This window comes from Coprinopsis cinerea, assembly GCF_000182895.1.
Source record: "Coprinopsis cinerea okayama7#130 chromosome 1 map unlocalized cont3.1, whole genome shotgun sequence".
Lineage (NCBI taxonomy): Eukaryota > Fungi > Basidiomycota > Agaricomycetes > Agaricales > Psathyrellaceae > Coprinopsis > Coprinopsis cinerea.
This window is the reverse complement of record NW_003307544.1, coordinates 3664816-3680556: the sequence shown is the minus strand read 5'-3', so window position 1 is coordinate 3680556 and position 15741 is coordinate 3664816. Positions and strand designations below refer to the sequence as shown.

Here is a 15741-nt window from a genome sequence, read left to right as displayed (position 1 = left end):
ACAACAACTAGTTTTTTCGAAATCAACCATTTACATCTTGACGTGGACCAGTCACCACTCAGCAATCCAGTTCACATCGAGCATTGAATTGCCATCGCTAGCCACCGCCCGTTTCACCCACACACAAGCTGTACAATGACCTTGACCTTGCCAACACTGTTTCCGAGACTCTCCCGCTGCCACTGTTACTCAGATACCATTGTTGCTGCTGCTGCTGCTCGATATACATAAAGAACGACCCTAAAAGCGACTACGGATAACAAAAACCGAACTTTTTTCGAAGCCCTGAAGGAAGGAAGGATCTTCTTTTATTTGGTATCTATCCACCGCTGTGATTATTGGTGAGTAAAGGTGTTGCTGGTGGTTCCTTGTATGCAGCGGAGGCTAATCGCAAAGGTGTAGATTTGCACACCCGCGAACCACTAGTCCTCGAAATCGACGACGCCCAACGTTAACAGCCCCGAGCTTGGACAGGTCTCCACACCGCAACGTACACCTTCGGATCGACAGAACACAAAGCTTAAAACCCACCTACCCATCGTGGAATCTTCGGCCGGACGACGTTCCAACGGACCACCACCCACCCAAGTCTTTTTTCATATCTAGACCCGCCATCTGAATCCGAAATCATAACATCAAGAAGCACCTCCCATTCCAGTAAAAATCAGCCAGAAACTCAATATCTCCCAGTAATTAGCTTGCTTTATTTCTTATCGTCTTCCGTCATCGACGACTCTTGGGTTTCGAGTAAATCTGTTCCAAAGGTGAGTTAGGAGCTTGCGTTTGTACTTTTGCTTTGGTTGATTGTGGTAGCTTGTTACTGAGTGTAATTTTGCACAGAAGGAAACCTTGGATTCAGAAGATTCGAGATCGACGAAGACGAGTTTGCACTAGGTGAAGATTAGGTCCCGCGGATAGGAGCCACTAAATACACGTACGCGCCGCATACGCCCATCCATCTCCACCCCGATTACGCACCGACGCCTGGGACGATAGTGACGGCGTGACAGACATCGACGTCGACAACGACAACGACATCGGGTGTCGGAATCATTTCCAACTGCAATACAGCAAGTCAAGTCACTCTTATCACATCTATCCCAAATCACACAACATCTCCCATTAAAAATGTCAACAAGCGCGGGTAGTGCTGATATCGTTGGCACGACGTCGAGCAGTGCTGGATCGTCGATGGTCGGCCTTGCACCGGCCCTCTACGCTTCCGCGTCCTCCGCAGCCGCAAGCCCAGCTATTACAACTCGAAGCGGAAGCTCCAGTTCGACTTCTAGCTCCTCTTCCTCATCGTACGACAACCCCTCTACCTACCCGATGCACCAACCACAATCGATCAACATCCGCGCGCTCCTCAGTGCGCAAGGCAACCAAGATTTCTACTCGCCGTCTGTATTCGACGCGATGGATTGCGAAGATATGGATTTGGAGGAGGCGTTCATTCGTGCGCAGCGTGCGGCGTTTGAGGCGATTGACGATGCGGCGCTTGCGAGGGCGTTGGCAGAGTCGGAGCGCGAGGCGCAGGTCAAGAGTCAACGCCAGCTCGTTCCCGCTGCGGCGACGACTGCGATGCAGATCGGACAGGGATATAGCCCCCACCAGTACCAGCAACAGCTGCAGAGACCAACCGCGCCTTCTAGAGCCAGTTCCACCGCCACCACTGCTAGTTCCTACTCCACTTCGTACTCGACGTCGAGTTCCGCGTTCTATGGAACAGCGGGGTCGACCGGGAGAGGACGAAGCGCCACTCAACAGCAATCCAATTCCCATTCCCATTCCCGTTCGCAATCGACTAGGATTCAGCCGCAGCCCATGTCCATCCCTCAGCCCAAGTACGCTTTGGTTTCTCCGAGCGAGTTGGGCGGTGGCGGGGGTGTGCCGAGGAGGCATACGAGGTCTGGATCGACCACGTCCACCAGCTCCATCGATTCTTCCACCTCATTCTCCTCCTCCTCGTCGTATTCGTACTCGTCTGAATCGTCGGGTTCGACGTCGACCTCTGCCAGTTCCATGGTCGATCCTCCCAGCCCACCCAACGGGCTCAACACGAGCGTTGCTGCCAGTGGGAAGCGGTTCATCTCGGACGAGGAGGCAGCTCGTGAGTTGGCAAGGAGCTGGAGAGTGGAAGCGATCCAGCCACAGCTGATTGAAGCTGCGCGTGCGGTGTCGGCTTCGCCGCCTGCCATGCCCCCTGCTCCGCTGGTTATGATGCCGAGTTGGGGCAGCAGGGCGTCCAGTTCGATCTCGACTTCTTCGACTTCTACTTCGAGGCCTTCGACCAGTTCTGCTTCGACTTCGACTTCCACCTCCGCTTCCACTTCGCCGTCCCCTTCGAGGCCGATTACTGTGTCGGCGTCTACCTCTGCTTCGGCCTCCGCTTCTGCTTCTGCGTCGCGCTCGGCGAGGGCTTCGTTCTCCTCCTACCGGCCTTCGACGCCATCTTCTTCTGCTTCAGCAGCACGTCACCAAAATGCGTCGGCCCATACTAAAACGTCTTCCACGTCGACATCGTCGGGGTTGACCAATACAAAAGTACCCCTAATCTTTTCTACAGCATCTAATTCCGCCACGGCGCCACCCAAAAGTCATTCTTCTACCTCTGCTTCGACCTCTACGTCGTCAAGGACGACCGCCTCGGCGTTGACGCAGGATCGTCTTCGCTATCATAATCAGCAATCATCTTCGAGTCCCATCCCCCTGTCTTATTTTAATCCTTCGCCCTCCACTTCGACCTCGACTTCGACTTCTCAATTCAATGGGAATGGTACGATGTCGGCTTCTGCATCCAAAACGGGCGGGACGTTGGGGGAGGTAGTCCTGCCATCTACCGCCAGCGTGTGCAGTGTTAGTACTGTCAGTACGATTACCCCCACGCAAAAGGAGCCACCGTCACAGCAGTCGTCTAAATCGTCGAAGCCGATGCCAGTCGCCATCCCTTCCCCTCAGTCTTCCCGCTCTGCTCAGCGGGGGAGTAACGCCCCGGGTGCGGCGATGCCTTCTACTACCAAATCTGCTTTATCCTCCACTCCTACTTCCTCCAAACGCGCTTTATCCTCTAGTCCCGCCACTTCCAAAACTATTTTATCCTCTAGTCCCGCCTCCAACAAACCAACGATCCCACCGTCTACGTCTGCATTGTCAAGTTCCCCGGTCGTTACGCTAACGAGGCCTCGTGCGCTTTCTCGGGTCACGCCATCTGTTTCTCCTCCGACGGTGCCTAAGCCTGCTACAACTGCACCAGTCCACCGAGTTGAATCTCGCCGACCATCGACCTCGTCTGGTATGCCCATCCCTAGTGGTATCTCGAGTTCGCCTTCTGCGAGGGATTTGGCGATGGGTTTGATGTCTGGATCTTTATCCTCGTCGAGCTTGAACTCGGGCTTGTTGGTGGGCTCTCCGTTGGGCGACCGGCAGAGGAGCAGCGGTAGTGGCAGTGGGAAGGACAAGAGCGTGCCACTGGAGGACGAGGTGGAGAGCGCGCCTCAGTTGGAGTTTTTGAGTGCTTCGAGGGAGTGTGTCAATTGCGGGTGTGTAGTTTCGGGTGAGCAGGGCCAGGCTGGGGCCGCGAGTTCGGTGAGTTTTTTTCTGTTTCTCGTCCAATAATAGCCACTGATGGGCTGCTGTGTGTAGATCCCAAGTGACCCATTCGCACCCTCCTTCCTCCGCACCCTCCACGTCACCTGTCAGCGATGCTCGACGATGCATTGTCGGGGGTGTTTTAAGCCTCTTTGCTGTGATTCATCCTCAGAGAACTTGACCAGCAACCCCGATGCAACTCGGAATCGACCGGGATGCCCCAAGGGATGTCAAGGTGGCAAGACATGCTCGATCAAGTCGTGCTGTCCACTCGTCGCGCTCATCGCCATCTCCCAATGTATCGATGTATTCGACCGGTCGTTTGCCGCCATGATCGAGGAGATGTGCCCCCCTTCTTCGTCTTCCAGTTCACGAACTAGGCCAGCCAAGAAGCTCGTAGCGCTCCTCGACACCCCCAAACGTCTTTCGTTCTTGGAGCTGGTGTTGTCCAGGAGGGAGAGGACGACCAAGGCTTTTGAGACGCTTGTGGTTGATACATTCGAGTGTTTGCAGGGTTGGTTGGGGGTGTTGAAGGTTTTGTTTATGGAGTCTAGTTTGGTGGTGGGTGGGTCTGGGTCTGGCAATGGGAAGGGGGTTGATGATGATGGGGTGTCGTGTTTTTCTGGGAGGACTATTCAGTTCCGGATGGATGATGATTATGATTTCGTCTTTCCTGGTCGTCGTGGTGCACGATCTAGTGTACCTGCTGCTGACGATGATGACGCCTCTTCCGCTTCCGACGACGACGATGAGACTTCCTCCACTACTTCTTCCTCTGCATCCGACGACGACGGCGCAGACGCGATCGACGAGCGCAACACTCAAACGCGACAACACCTCCAAACGCTCTTCTCAACGTCGACGCTTCCGGTGTTGATGCATTTCTTCTTGTCGAATGAGAATGTGAGCGATTGGATCAAGTTTTCGGATGTGTATATGGGGATTTTGGGGGTGTTGAGGAGGGTGGTAGAATGTGGGTGTGGGAGTGTTTTGAGTGGGGGGTCTGTGGAAGGTGGCCTGAGTGGAGGGAAGTCGACCGATTCCAAACCCGCTAGGAATGGAGAGTCGATTAGGGATCTAGTCCTTCGACTTGATCGCGACACAAAAGGCCAGCTTATGCGGTTTGCGAGTACGATCAAGTTTGGGGGTACGAAGGAGAAGGTGAATCGGCTGTGTGATGGGATTATGTGGTTTGTTTTGGAGGATTTGACTGATTAGAGGCACTTGGTGTCGTTTTTCTGAGGTTTTCATATGTTCTGCTACCTTTTTCATATCGTCTCGCGTTTTTCCGACTCTCCTCTTCGCTTCCATTCACCGCATTATCTTTTTTCTATCGTTATCTCTCCATTTGATCAAGTCGTCCGTTACTTTGCATCGCTTTCGTGTTTTCTCTGTCTTTGTTTATTGTATTCCTTCGTTGTCATCCTTTACCTCTCCTCCAGTTTTCATTATCCTGCCATCCATCTCTCTTCAGCATCGCCCTCTATTTTCACCTCCCCTATTTCCTATCCATCCTTTTTTCATGACCTTGTTTTGTCATTCCATTCATACCCCACGGACAACGCAACCATTGCATACCCCCCTTTGCAAGGTGTATTTCTACCAGTTTTTTCCCTCTCTCTATCGCTCGCCTTCACTATAGACTGTTAGCTGTATCCGTACTTACCTCGTCTCTTCTTTTCTCCCTCTCGCTTTTCGTTGCCTGTTTTGTCACTTCGTTTTGTCGACTCGACTCTCGTACCCTAGCAGTGATGTTCCTTTCTCCTTGATTCAGAGCTCGATGCTTCGCATTTTTTTCGGTTGTCTTACGATGCTTTATTTCTTCATCTTATCGTTCATACGTCCATATGCTATGCATATCCAACTGTACCCTGTATGCTCCCTCTGTTCGTTGGAGAGATAGGTCTTTATGACTATGTACGACATTTTTTACGAGCTGTTCTTTTTTTCTCGAGTTCTTCGTCGTGGATATGTATGCATGTCTAGTCCATGCGTTTTAGAGTGCTGTACGTAGCTTCTTTTTTAGTCGAAATTCAGGTTATGTATATCCCTTGGTCAATGTGTCTCGTGCTACTAAGAACTTTCCCCCAGTTGACCAGGCATATCGAACGGTGAATAATTTGAAACCGCATCGAAACTGGATTAAGCGCCCACGGAAGATGCCGAGCGGCATGCACCACGAGACTCCGAGGCTCCGACTGACACTGTGGGGTTGAATGTGAACTTGAATCTCACATCCTACCGAGCGCTCAACGGACTATGCAGCTGGGGAAATCGTTCCGCCAGTGAGTACTTGGTAGTAGACGCTCCTCGTTTACGATAATACAGTTACATCCATGACAGTCCCAATGCCTACACCTTCTCCTTCCTGTCCAACTCGGAGAGTTTGAGAATCTCATACAATGTTTTGGAATAATGGTCCGGCAACGTTTCCTTCGAAATTCGATGTTCAATCGTCCTCCCGTACTTTGTCTCATACACCTCCTTGATTGCAGCCATCCGGCTCGGATCCCAATGTGCCCTGATGATTCGATAGACAAGGCGGGATTCGTTTGTTCCAAGTCCTGCCATCGTCTTCTCAATCAGCTTCGCGTCGCGCCAGATGCTCGCTTGTTCGACGCCACGTTTGGGCTTGAGACCGTGCAGGATGTAAAGGAGAGCGTTTTTGGCATCGCCCGAGCTACATTCATGGAGAGAGAGAGATACGTTTAGTTAGATCTGGGAAGAAACGGCGTGTAAAGGCGAGGGACTTACCAAGCCCTCTTGACGGCTTTACTCAGAGTCTTGGGTTGACTTTGGTCATAGGCCGTGATCACAGCAGTAAGGTGAGGTCGACTCCGGTTAATGAAGATCTCGAAGAAGGGTAGGTCTTGCCGCTTCTTGCACGCGTTTGCAAGTGTTTCGACATCGGCTAATACTTGGGTTTGGTCGACTGGAACGTTATCGGGTGTGCGCTGGCAGTTGAGAGCCATGACAAAGACTGGACAGGGATGAGAAGCGCATTGATGAGTCGTTCAAAAATGGATTACTAGGACGACATGTACCTCGCTGGATCTTGTTAGATAGCGAATCCTTGACAGCTTCGATAAGGTCTTTGTTATGCTGTTGCTTGAAGGCTTGAGTGAGGAGGCGAAGGTCGTCGTGGTCGCGATTGAGGATAACCTCCGCCAAGATCATTTCGTCCCTCCTGTCAGAGATGGAGAGACACGACGTCAGTATTTTCCCTCTAGCCACGGCGACGGAGGGAGAAAGCTTGCCATAACCGAGAAAGACACTTCTTCAGGAGGTAAGCATCGAACAGTAACGGGCCCCATATCAGTGCTTTAATGATATCTTTCCTGGAAATCGGTGTCAAAGTTGTCTTTGAAACGCATATACACGAAGAATGAGGACGTACATCGCCAAGGTCTGCACAACTCGGTCCATATGTGTCGGGATATCCGCTCCAGTTTTCGCCACGAAATAATCGTTCAGCGCGTCCCGTTGCTGAAGCGTCAACTTGACAATCGGGACAACCACTGTCGAAACACCAATTTCTAAAGGTGAACAACAACACTCTCCAATTTAAACCAATGACGAAAGCTTGACCTACCAGTATTCTCGTCCTGCCTCTTGTATTGGTCGTATAAATCTACTTTTGCTTGCCCCCTCGCAGCCTGCAAAAGTTCGAAATCAGGCTCAGGGTCGTACCCTGGTACCTTGATCGTTCCGAGTGGTGCTGGAGTGGTGGGATCGAGGAGCCTGGTCCCTAGATACCATAGCCCACCGGGATGGTGTGGAGGGGCTGTGCTACCTTGCGCGTAGGTTATAACAGGGAGAGGGTTGCCCGGTGTACCAGGGTAATCGAGGGAACCTGGAGCGCCGTAGGCAGGGGGCGCATGTGGATGTGGAGATTCCTCTGTTGCACTTTTCTCATTCGATGGACCATCGGCCGCGTTTCCAACTACTTCAACGGTGAGGACTGTCCCTGGTGGAGGCGGTTGACCTGGATAACTGAGGTGTGCTGGGTATCCCGATCCCGAAGAATATCCAGGAGGGGGTGGCTGGGACTGCAATGAAATCCAGGACGATCAGCAAGCGTCGACGTTCAAGATGCGAGTAACTTGCAAAGCTGCTCTACACCCCATACATCGATCAGAACAATGTTCCAAAGCTTAAGCAAAGCAGCTCAACTTACCTGCGCCCAGTCAGACATCAAGGCAATAAAACTATGGATATGAGAGGAGAGAAAAAGGTCGATATTTCAGCTGAATAGTAGAGTGAGCGTCTTTAAGAAGGCACTGAGCCAACCGGTATCTGATCCTGTTCCTGAGGCCTAAAACGTGTTCGGTTATTTTCTACCGACCCTGTCGTGACACGGGGTCAAAGTGCATCGCAATGATTCACCAACGGCCGGCGGCATCATAGCATAGTGCGCTGCAATTACAATCCTGCACCGCTGGTATAACTGAAAGAAGAAACTCAAAAACTCGTATAGAAAATGTGGACGGGGATAGAAGACACTAAACGAATGAATTCGCCGGCTCAAGCGAAACCCGCTGACAAATAAACTCACACGCCCCTCTCCACGAGCGCCTATTCAAAATTCAAATTGAGCGCCGCAGCATCAGCTCTGCGCCAACCCCCTACGATTTGAAATGCATTGCAGGTAGTAATTCTGAGGAACATTATTGGAGGTTGGTGTCATCAAAGGCCCCGGTTGCGGGTGAGCTTACAGAAAGGTATAATCCTCACGTCTCAGCGCATACCCAGCGGTCACAGAGCAACAATCCCACCTTCACTACTAGCCTAGCCATTATTGCATATCACGTCCTCTACATAACAGAGAGAAATGTAAAACTATTAAAACTCGCGAGCCTTCATAAAAAGGGGAGGCCTAGATCAAAGCCATAGTAGAAAAACCAATCCGGAATCCCGTAAATAAACTCGAAGCCTTCACGACTTGCTCCATGTTGAAGGAGAAGTTCCACAAGTTCGTCCATGTCGTTGTCCGCCGCAATCATCAAAGCAGACTTCCCTTCGCTATCTCGTCGATCCAAGTCGATGTCTTCATGTTCCACAAGGACTTTTGCAGTTCTGTAGCGCCGATCACTGGCATCTGGAACAAAACAAACGCTGAGGTCGCATGCAAGCATCAAGGGCGTTCGCCCTTGTTCGTCTACCTCGTTTACGTCAAGCCCTCCAATCTCCAGGAGCTTCTCGACAGTACTGGCACGCCCCCATCGTGCTGCTGACGAAAGACCGAATTGTCTAAATTGGGTCCAGGCGTTGAAATCTCCGTGGCTCGCGTGTTCCAGTAGAATATCGACAATGGTGTCGCTCGCTAAGGATAATGCGGTGCGACCCTGACGATCGACTGTGTCAAGTGGAATGCCTTCGACATGGAGTAAACGTCGGACAACTGCACCACACTGGGAGAAGGTCGCACAGGCCTGCATTAAAGCTGTCCTGCCCTCATGGTCTGTGGAGATGATAGCATCGATACTCATGGACTGGAGCAAGCGATCAACAATGCTTTCACCGCAGGCCTCTCCAGCTAGATGAGGGGGGTGATTGCATGAGGTCACTGCCTCTGACAGTGCGGTTCGCCCTGCATTGCACATGGCATTCGCATCGATATCTTCGAACTCGAGTAGTTGTTCTACGATGCGGATATTGCACCAGCGCGACGCCAACATCAAGGGAGTAACACCGCCGGAGCTCGCAGTGTTGACCAGGATCCCATCGTGCTTGAGCAAGCAATCCACGTTTCCATCACCAACAACGCCAGCCAGCCAACAAGCCTCGAGTGCCAGCATCAACGCTGTATAACCACGGCTGTCTTGGATGTTCACGTCTACGCCCTTGACACCAAGAAGACGAGAAACTGATTTCTCGTCCCCCCTGAAACAGGCATACATAAGCGGAGTGTTCCCGCCCTGGACCCTGGCGTTGACATCGATGCCGTCGACTTCTAGGAGGAGATCGAGAACTTCTGGTGAAGCTAGAGCAAGTGCTGTAGCTCCAAGGCTCGTTCGCCCGTTGACGTCCCACCCATACGCACGAATGGCATCAGCAGCCTTTGGCTCCAAAATATAGCGGAGACCGCACTGAGCTGCCACGTGAAGGGGGCGCAGGAAATCGACTTCGACGGAAGCAGGCGGGACAAGGAGCAACGGGTAATTGGTACATTGCTGAAGGAAACGCAGAACGACTTTCTTCATATGGGGATCTTCGCTGCACTGCTTAGCGTGGTTCGCCCAATAAGTGTAGGCGTAGTCACGGAAAAGGACATTGTCGGGGTACAGGTTGGCCCCTGTCCAGTGCGGGATGCCACAATTCGCCAACCATTGAAGGCAGGTTCTCAGCAGAAGGGCGTGCGGGTATGGGTATTTGCGGCAGAGGATGGCCTCTAAAGCATCTTTCGAAGTGAAATCTGGCAAGCATCAGTGTGTGATTTTAAGGGCACGGGCTTGCAGAGACTCACGGACGAGACGAACATCACCACCAACATAGGGATATCGGGTGATGTCGATCAAGCCACAGCAGACTGCGAGCAGAGTCGCCTGGTCTACCGCTTGCTCTTGGTCGAAAACTCCCGTCTCCGGACAGTAAGACAAAAAATGCAGCAATTCTTCGATGCCCAAAGTCCTTTGCGCAAACACAACCCACAGAAGCGCACGCTTGGCCAGGTCGGCCAGTTCTGGTGGCTGGGCCTCAATGCGCTGCATAGTCGCTTCATACATGTCTTCAAGTTTGGCGGGGAACTCCTCGAGTCGTCGGCGTACACTCTTGATAGTGGCGCAACCCTGAAGAGCTTCAATCTGAAGGGAAGCATGCAACATCCTGCTCACGACCTAAGATTGAGCTCTTCTGCACGTTTGCAACTCGTGGATCACTCACATGCCAGCGGATTTCTCCTGTATTCTTCTGACGACCTCAAGTTTGTGCTCTGGGTTCGAGAGAATTCGCCTGAGGGTGACGTGGCGGTCAAGTTTGTCTGCGATCATAACCTCTAGATCTTCGGCTTGCGCAGAGACGGAAAACAGCACAGCATAGTCAAGGTAGGCGCCGAGCTCGTCTAGAGGGCGGGAGAAAAGGATGATGTTTCCCTGAAGCGAATTGAATAGCTTGATAAGATCGAATTGGACGTCGTTCCGTGCCTCGTCGACGCCATCTAGTGCATAGAAACTCTTTCGGAAGAAGGTTTCGATGTCTGCCAGCAGTGTGACTAGTTCATCCTCAGAGGGCTCTGTCTTCGTCAGCTCGTGACGACTGTAAAGCGGCTCGACGACGCTGATCAGGAAGGGATGTTGCTCGAGATATTCTTTGATGATGGCTTCCAGGATGTCCTTGACAGAAAGAGGCTCGGTGTATCGACAGAATACGAAGACGACGCTCACGTCGTCCGACTCCTGCTCTAGGCGTAGGAGGTCCTTGATCACGGTGGACCTGGCATGAAATTAAGAGCTGTTGACAATGGTGTGGGTGGAGAGTGCTTACGATAGGACAGTCTTTCCGGCCCCCGCTGCAGTTAATTCCAGTCAGCAAAGCCGATTGGACGAAGGTCAAGTAGATCACTAACGCATTCCCATACCCCAAAGGATCCCACATGCGCTGTTCTTCCATTCGCGGTACAGGCGACTCCTGATGAACCACTCCCCTGTGCCCCGCGTACATTTTTTCTGAACATCGAGGTAGATGGCTCGGAAGTTGACCTTGGGAACCAGCCGAGAAAGGATTCTGTCGAGAGCAGGACGGTCTATAGACCGCCCCTCGTTTGGATAACCGTGGTAATGGTGATGCTGGTGCTGGTGTTGGTGGAAATCTCGGCCCGCCTTGTTGAAAATTCCGCCATGGATTGTCACGTTCGATGGGCCACCATGGGTGGACGGTGGTATGTCTTCCCCAGGGTTGTCTGCAAACTAATTAAAAATGCACCGCTAGCGTCATTCTCAACAACCTACTCTGATTATGCGAGGTATCATGGTCTTCCCCCAGAGACGGTTGTTCGGATGCAAAACTGTCTGGAGAAGTGTGTAAGTCCCAAGTCCGCTCACGAGGGCGGAAAGGTAGGCGGGACGCACACAAATTCGGGTCAGGTTCTGCAGGGACATCGTCCTCCTTCCTCTAGAGACGATATGAGGGATCGGAGGGATCGCGCCAGTAAATTGGAACCTTACCCAGCCCGAGAAACCCTGCCCCATTCCTAGTCCCAATCGGAGAACTCAAGACGCTTGATAGCGGTGAGGGAAAGGATGGGGGTGGAAAAGTGAAATGGGGCACACCTATATATCTGTAGGCGTCACAGTAAAAGCTGTAAATGATAGTGTCAATGTCATGTGAGTGGACCCACGATTGAACATAGCCCCGAGACTGGATCATTTACTGCTAAGGCAGCTCTAGCCGCACCCTCGAGCCGCTTGACGAGAGGGTAAGGGTGAGGGTGGAGAAGTGAAATGGGGTGCACCTCTATATATGTAGGCGTCACAGCAAAAGCTGTGAATGAGAGTTTCAATGTCATGTGAGTGCACCCACGATTGTACTTGGTCCCGAGGTGAACGGACACGGAAAGGTATATATCGAGAAATATAGGCAACGAGGATCCCCGCCTTTGCTCGCTTCTGAGTAGATGGACTGAGAAGGTTTCCCAGAGTCTACAAGTGTGATAAGACGCGCTGTAGTCATCGCCAACTACAATGTCAAGAGCCTTTGCTTACCTTCAATTCCTCCGTCGATGTGACAAAAACCTCGAAGTCTTCATGGTCGCGCGTTGTCGAAGGAGGTCAGCCCCGCCTTTGTCAAAATCAAGCAGAATACTAGAATATGGGCTCTGTATTGTGTTCGTTACCAGCAGACGCGTCGTTCTCAACGCCGTCTATGGTGGTGGAAGAAAGAGATGGTAATAGTTTGAAGACAACCCGCGACGCCCCTATCAAACGGACTTGCAACGGGCCGCGGGTGATGCGGCCTGCCCTAAAGGGACGCTCGCACTCGGACACGTACCATCACCACGCCCGCGCACGCTTAGATTCCACCGACCAAAAGCCCAGCCAGCCCACAACGATGGTCAGTCCAACTCCCGATAGCACCAAACCCCTGACCATAATTTCCTACCCCACACAAAGGTCGTCCTAGCAGCTTCGATATGCACAAAAGGCGGAAAACGTGAGTCTAATCTATACAACTGGTGCAATATCATGAATCTAATGGTTGGACTTGGGGGTTGTTTTGATATCCAGCTGTTATCTCGCGCCAGTTCCGCGATATGACGCGGACGCGTATCGAGTCGCTGTTGGCGTCGTTCCCCAAGCTGATCCCCACCAACACGCAGCATACGAGCGTCGAAACCGCCGACGTGCGCTACGTCTACCAGCCCCTCGAAGATCTCTACATCCTCCTCATCACCAATAAAGCGTCGAATATCTTACAGGACATCGATACCCTCCACCTCTTCGCCCGCGTCGTCTCGGATATCTGTAGGAGTGCAGATGAGAGAGAGATCATCTTGAATGCGTTCGAGTTGCTTGGGGCGTTTGATGAGATTGTTAGTGCGGGGTATAGGGAGAATGTCAACCTTACGCAAGTGAAGAGTATATTGGAGATGGAGAGTCATGAAGAGAAAATTCAGGAGATCATTGCTAGGGTGCGTGGTTACTCGTCGCTGTGTTGTGGATTGTAACTGATGCCATTGGGTGATACAGAACAAGGAAGCAGAGGCTAAAGAGCTCATCAAGAAACGAGCTCGGGAACTCGAGTTGCAGCGTCGCGAGCAGCAGCGACGCGGAGGAAGCGGTACCGGATACTTGGGCGGTATCGGTGGAGGAGTGTCTGGATACTCTCCTGTTCCTCGTTACGATGCTCCCGATATCCCATCTTCAAGCTCACGCACGCCCATCACCCCTACGGCGCCTACCCCCGCCAAGGCCCCTGCGTTCAAGGGTAGCGGTCTCAAGCTCGGCGCGAAGAAGAAGCAAGCAGATCTACTGGACGCGCTCGGTCCTGAAGCTGCTTATACCCCAGAGCCCTCAGCGCCTAGCACCCCCGTTGTTACCGAGCAGCAACCCAGGGCACCCGCTCCTCAAGCTGCTAGCATTCGCGGTAGCGTTCCTGAAGTCGAGCAAGAATCGTACGTCCTTTCCTCTTGTTAACCAGACTGTCCGACTGACGACTTTGATCAAGTGTCCATGTGTCAATCAAGGAGACGCTCTCCCTCCAGATCCTGCGCGATGGCGGTGTCCAGAGCATGGAACTCAAGGGTGACATGAACCTCCTCATCGCCGACGCCGCCTTCTCCCACATCCGCTTAACCCTCTCACCACCACCCTCTTCCGCTCCTTCCAACCTCCAATTCAAGCAACACCCGAATGTCTCCAAGTTCCCCGCCAACCCCTCTGCTCCCCGCGTCGTCGCTCTCAAGGATCCTTCAAAAGCCTTCCCTCTCAACCAAAACGTTGGTGTGTTGAAGTGGAGGTATGCGGGTACGGATGAGAGTTTGGTGCCGCTCAACATCAACTGCTGGCCTACCCCTGGCAATGGCACCTGTGAGATCAGCATCGAGTACGAACTCGAGAGTGAGGATGTAGAGTTGTGGGATGTCTCGATTTTGATTCCTTTGCCGTACGTTCCCTTCTTGTGATGTTCGAACTATTGGAAGCTAACGGGGTTTGATGCAGAGATGGCTCCTATCCCACCGTCACATCCGAATCCCATACCGGCTCTTGGTCCCTCGACGCCGATTCCCACTCGTTGTTGTGGACGATCCCCCACGTCTCGCCTTCGAACGAGGAAACCAAGTCTGGCTCATTGATCTTCACCGTCAATGGAGACGACACCAGCGTGTTCTTCCCCGTCGATGTCGGGTTCGTCGGCAAGGGAAGCTTGGGAGGCATCGGCGTTGGCAGCGTCACAAAGGTCGGGGAAGGCGAGGGCGAGGAGGTCGTTCACTCTGTCGATGCACTCGTCACTGTGGACGAGTACGCTGTCGTTTAATGGGCCGTTGAAGATGAAGGAAATTGGAGATGTAGAGTTTATTTGGGTTATGACATCTCTTTGGCTCTTGCTGCTCCACTGACCCTACCTACTACTGTGATGATGACGGAACTCAATAATGTATTTATCGTTCTTTCCTTCGTTCCTACCACTGTCATGGATGTCGCTCGTCGTGTCTCTTCGAATGCTTCCCCAGATGGTGAGATGATCGACATGTTTATCTTCGTTCCTGACATTCCGTGTGTCTTTTCCTCGCTATTCCCGCTATAAAATTAAGGGGGACGTCTACCTATGTCGTCTCCTTTGTATTCCCCTCAAGTTCCCCTCTACATTAGGGGTTTGAACAACCATGGGCATAAGGACAACTGCAGCAGTCACAGTCACAGTGGCAGACGGACAGACATCTCGCTTGATCGCGGGCCACGGCATCGTGTCCCGATGAGATGGGATGGATGATGCGATGGGCCAGGGGAGAGGCGGGCGCATGCGGCATGGCCGGGGGCACAACACATCCTTCCCTTCCTTGTTTTAGCCCTTTGCCAGGCTGAACTTGGACCTCTTCACCCACCCCTCCTTCCTTCCTCCCCTTCTTTTCTCTCTTTTTTTCTTTGGGCTTTCGCTTTCGGTGTTGTTTGTTGACGACGAGTTGGTTGGTCGAGATTGGGGATTGAACGATTCAGAACTATTTTGGAACGACAGACGAAACGAAACGAGGTTGGGGATTTCGATAGTTTGACGAACTGGGATCGGTTATCAAGCGTGCAACGTTCAACGTTGGTTTCCATTGGGATCTATCACAGATTTTAATCCTTGAAAAGCGTGGACCGAGGAAGACGGTGGTAGTGGGTGCGACGACATCCCTGGACCCTGGTTTCACTGCGACGACGAAGACGACGACAATCAAGTTCGAGGCATAATCAAACTATTAGGTTGTCGATTACGACTTAATCAATCCAGTTTCGACGACGAACGACAACGACGGGGAGCCAAGGAGGACTCGGCAGATTTGTTCGAGAACGCACCACAAGCGATTCCGACGACTCGCGCTGACAGTGAGCACGTTACAAGGATCAGCCAGCTATCTTTAGACATTTCGCCACCACCTGGCCTCGAGCAGCGAGGAACGTTCAGTCAGACCCATTATTTCGACTAGGACCGGGACTGTTCTTGTGAAGAGGAACG

The 15741-nt window shown here is 52.2% G+C and overlaps 4 protein-coding genes across 4 annotated transcripts; 2 read left to right on the top strand and 2 right to left on the bottom strand.

Annotated features, from left to right (window-relative positions):
* Positions 1 to 1128: 1128 nt before the first annotated feature.
* On the top strand, positions 1129 to 4806 carry CC1G_00712 (hypothetical protein; the record flags this gene model as incomplete). The annotated part of the gene is made up of 2 exons (XM_001829481.2): positions 1129 to 3585; positions 3643 to 4806. The coding sequence occupies 2 exons, from the start codon at positions 1129 to 1131 to the stop codon at positions 4804 to 4806; spliced, it is 3621 nt and encodes a 1206-aa protein (XP_001829533.2).
* Positions 4807 to 5940: 1134 nt separating this feature from the next.
* CC1G_00711 (hypothetical protein) lies at positions 5941 to 7783 on the bottom strand (the record flags this gene model as incomplete). Its single annotated transcript, XM_001829480.1, has 6 exons — positions 5941 to 6268; positions 6343 to 6568; positions 6633 to 6775; positions 6986 to 7124; positions 7181 to 7637; positions 7766 to 7783. 6 exons carry the CDS (start codon positions 7781 to 7783, stop codon positions 5941 to 5943), a joined length of 1311 nt encoding a protein of 436 aa, XP_001829532.1.
* A 664-nt stretch (positions 7784 to 8447) lies between these two features.
* Positions 8448 to 11774, bottom strand: CC1G_00710 (hypothetical protein; the record flags this gene model as incomplete). The annotated part of the gene is made up of 8 exons (XM_001829479.1): positions 8448 to 10003; positions 10055 to 10413; positions 10471 to 11019; positions 11071 to 11095; positions 11153 to 11485; positions 11535 to 11594; positions 11655 to 11697; positions 11751 to 11774. The coding sequence occupies 8 exons, from the start codon at positions 11772 to 11774 to the stop codon at positions 8448 to 8450; spliced, it is 2949 nt and encodes a 982-aa protein (XP_001829531.1).
* Positions 11775 to 12393: 619 nt separating this feature from the next.
* Positions 12394 to 14700, top strand: CC1G_00709 (archain 1; the record flags this gene model as incomplete). Its single annotated transcript, XM_001829478.2, has 6 exons — positions 12394 to 12636; positions 12696 to 12735; positions 12810 to 13213; positions 13272 to 13696; positions 13750 to 14187; positions 14244 to 14700. The coding sequence occupies 6 exons, from the start codon at positions 12394 to 12396 to the stop codon at positions 14557 to 14559; spliced, it is 1866 nt and encodes a 621-aa protein (XP_001829530.2). The 3' UTR covers positions 14560 to 14700.
* Positions 14701 to 15741: the final 1041 nt, after the last annotated feature.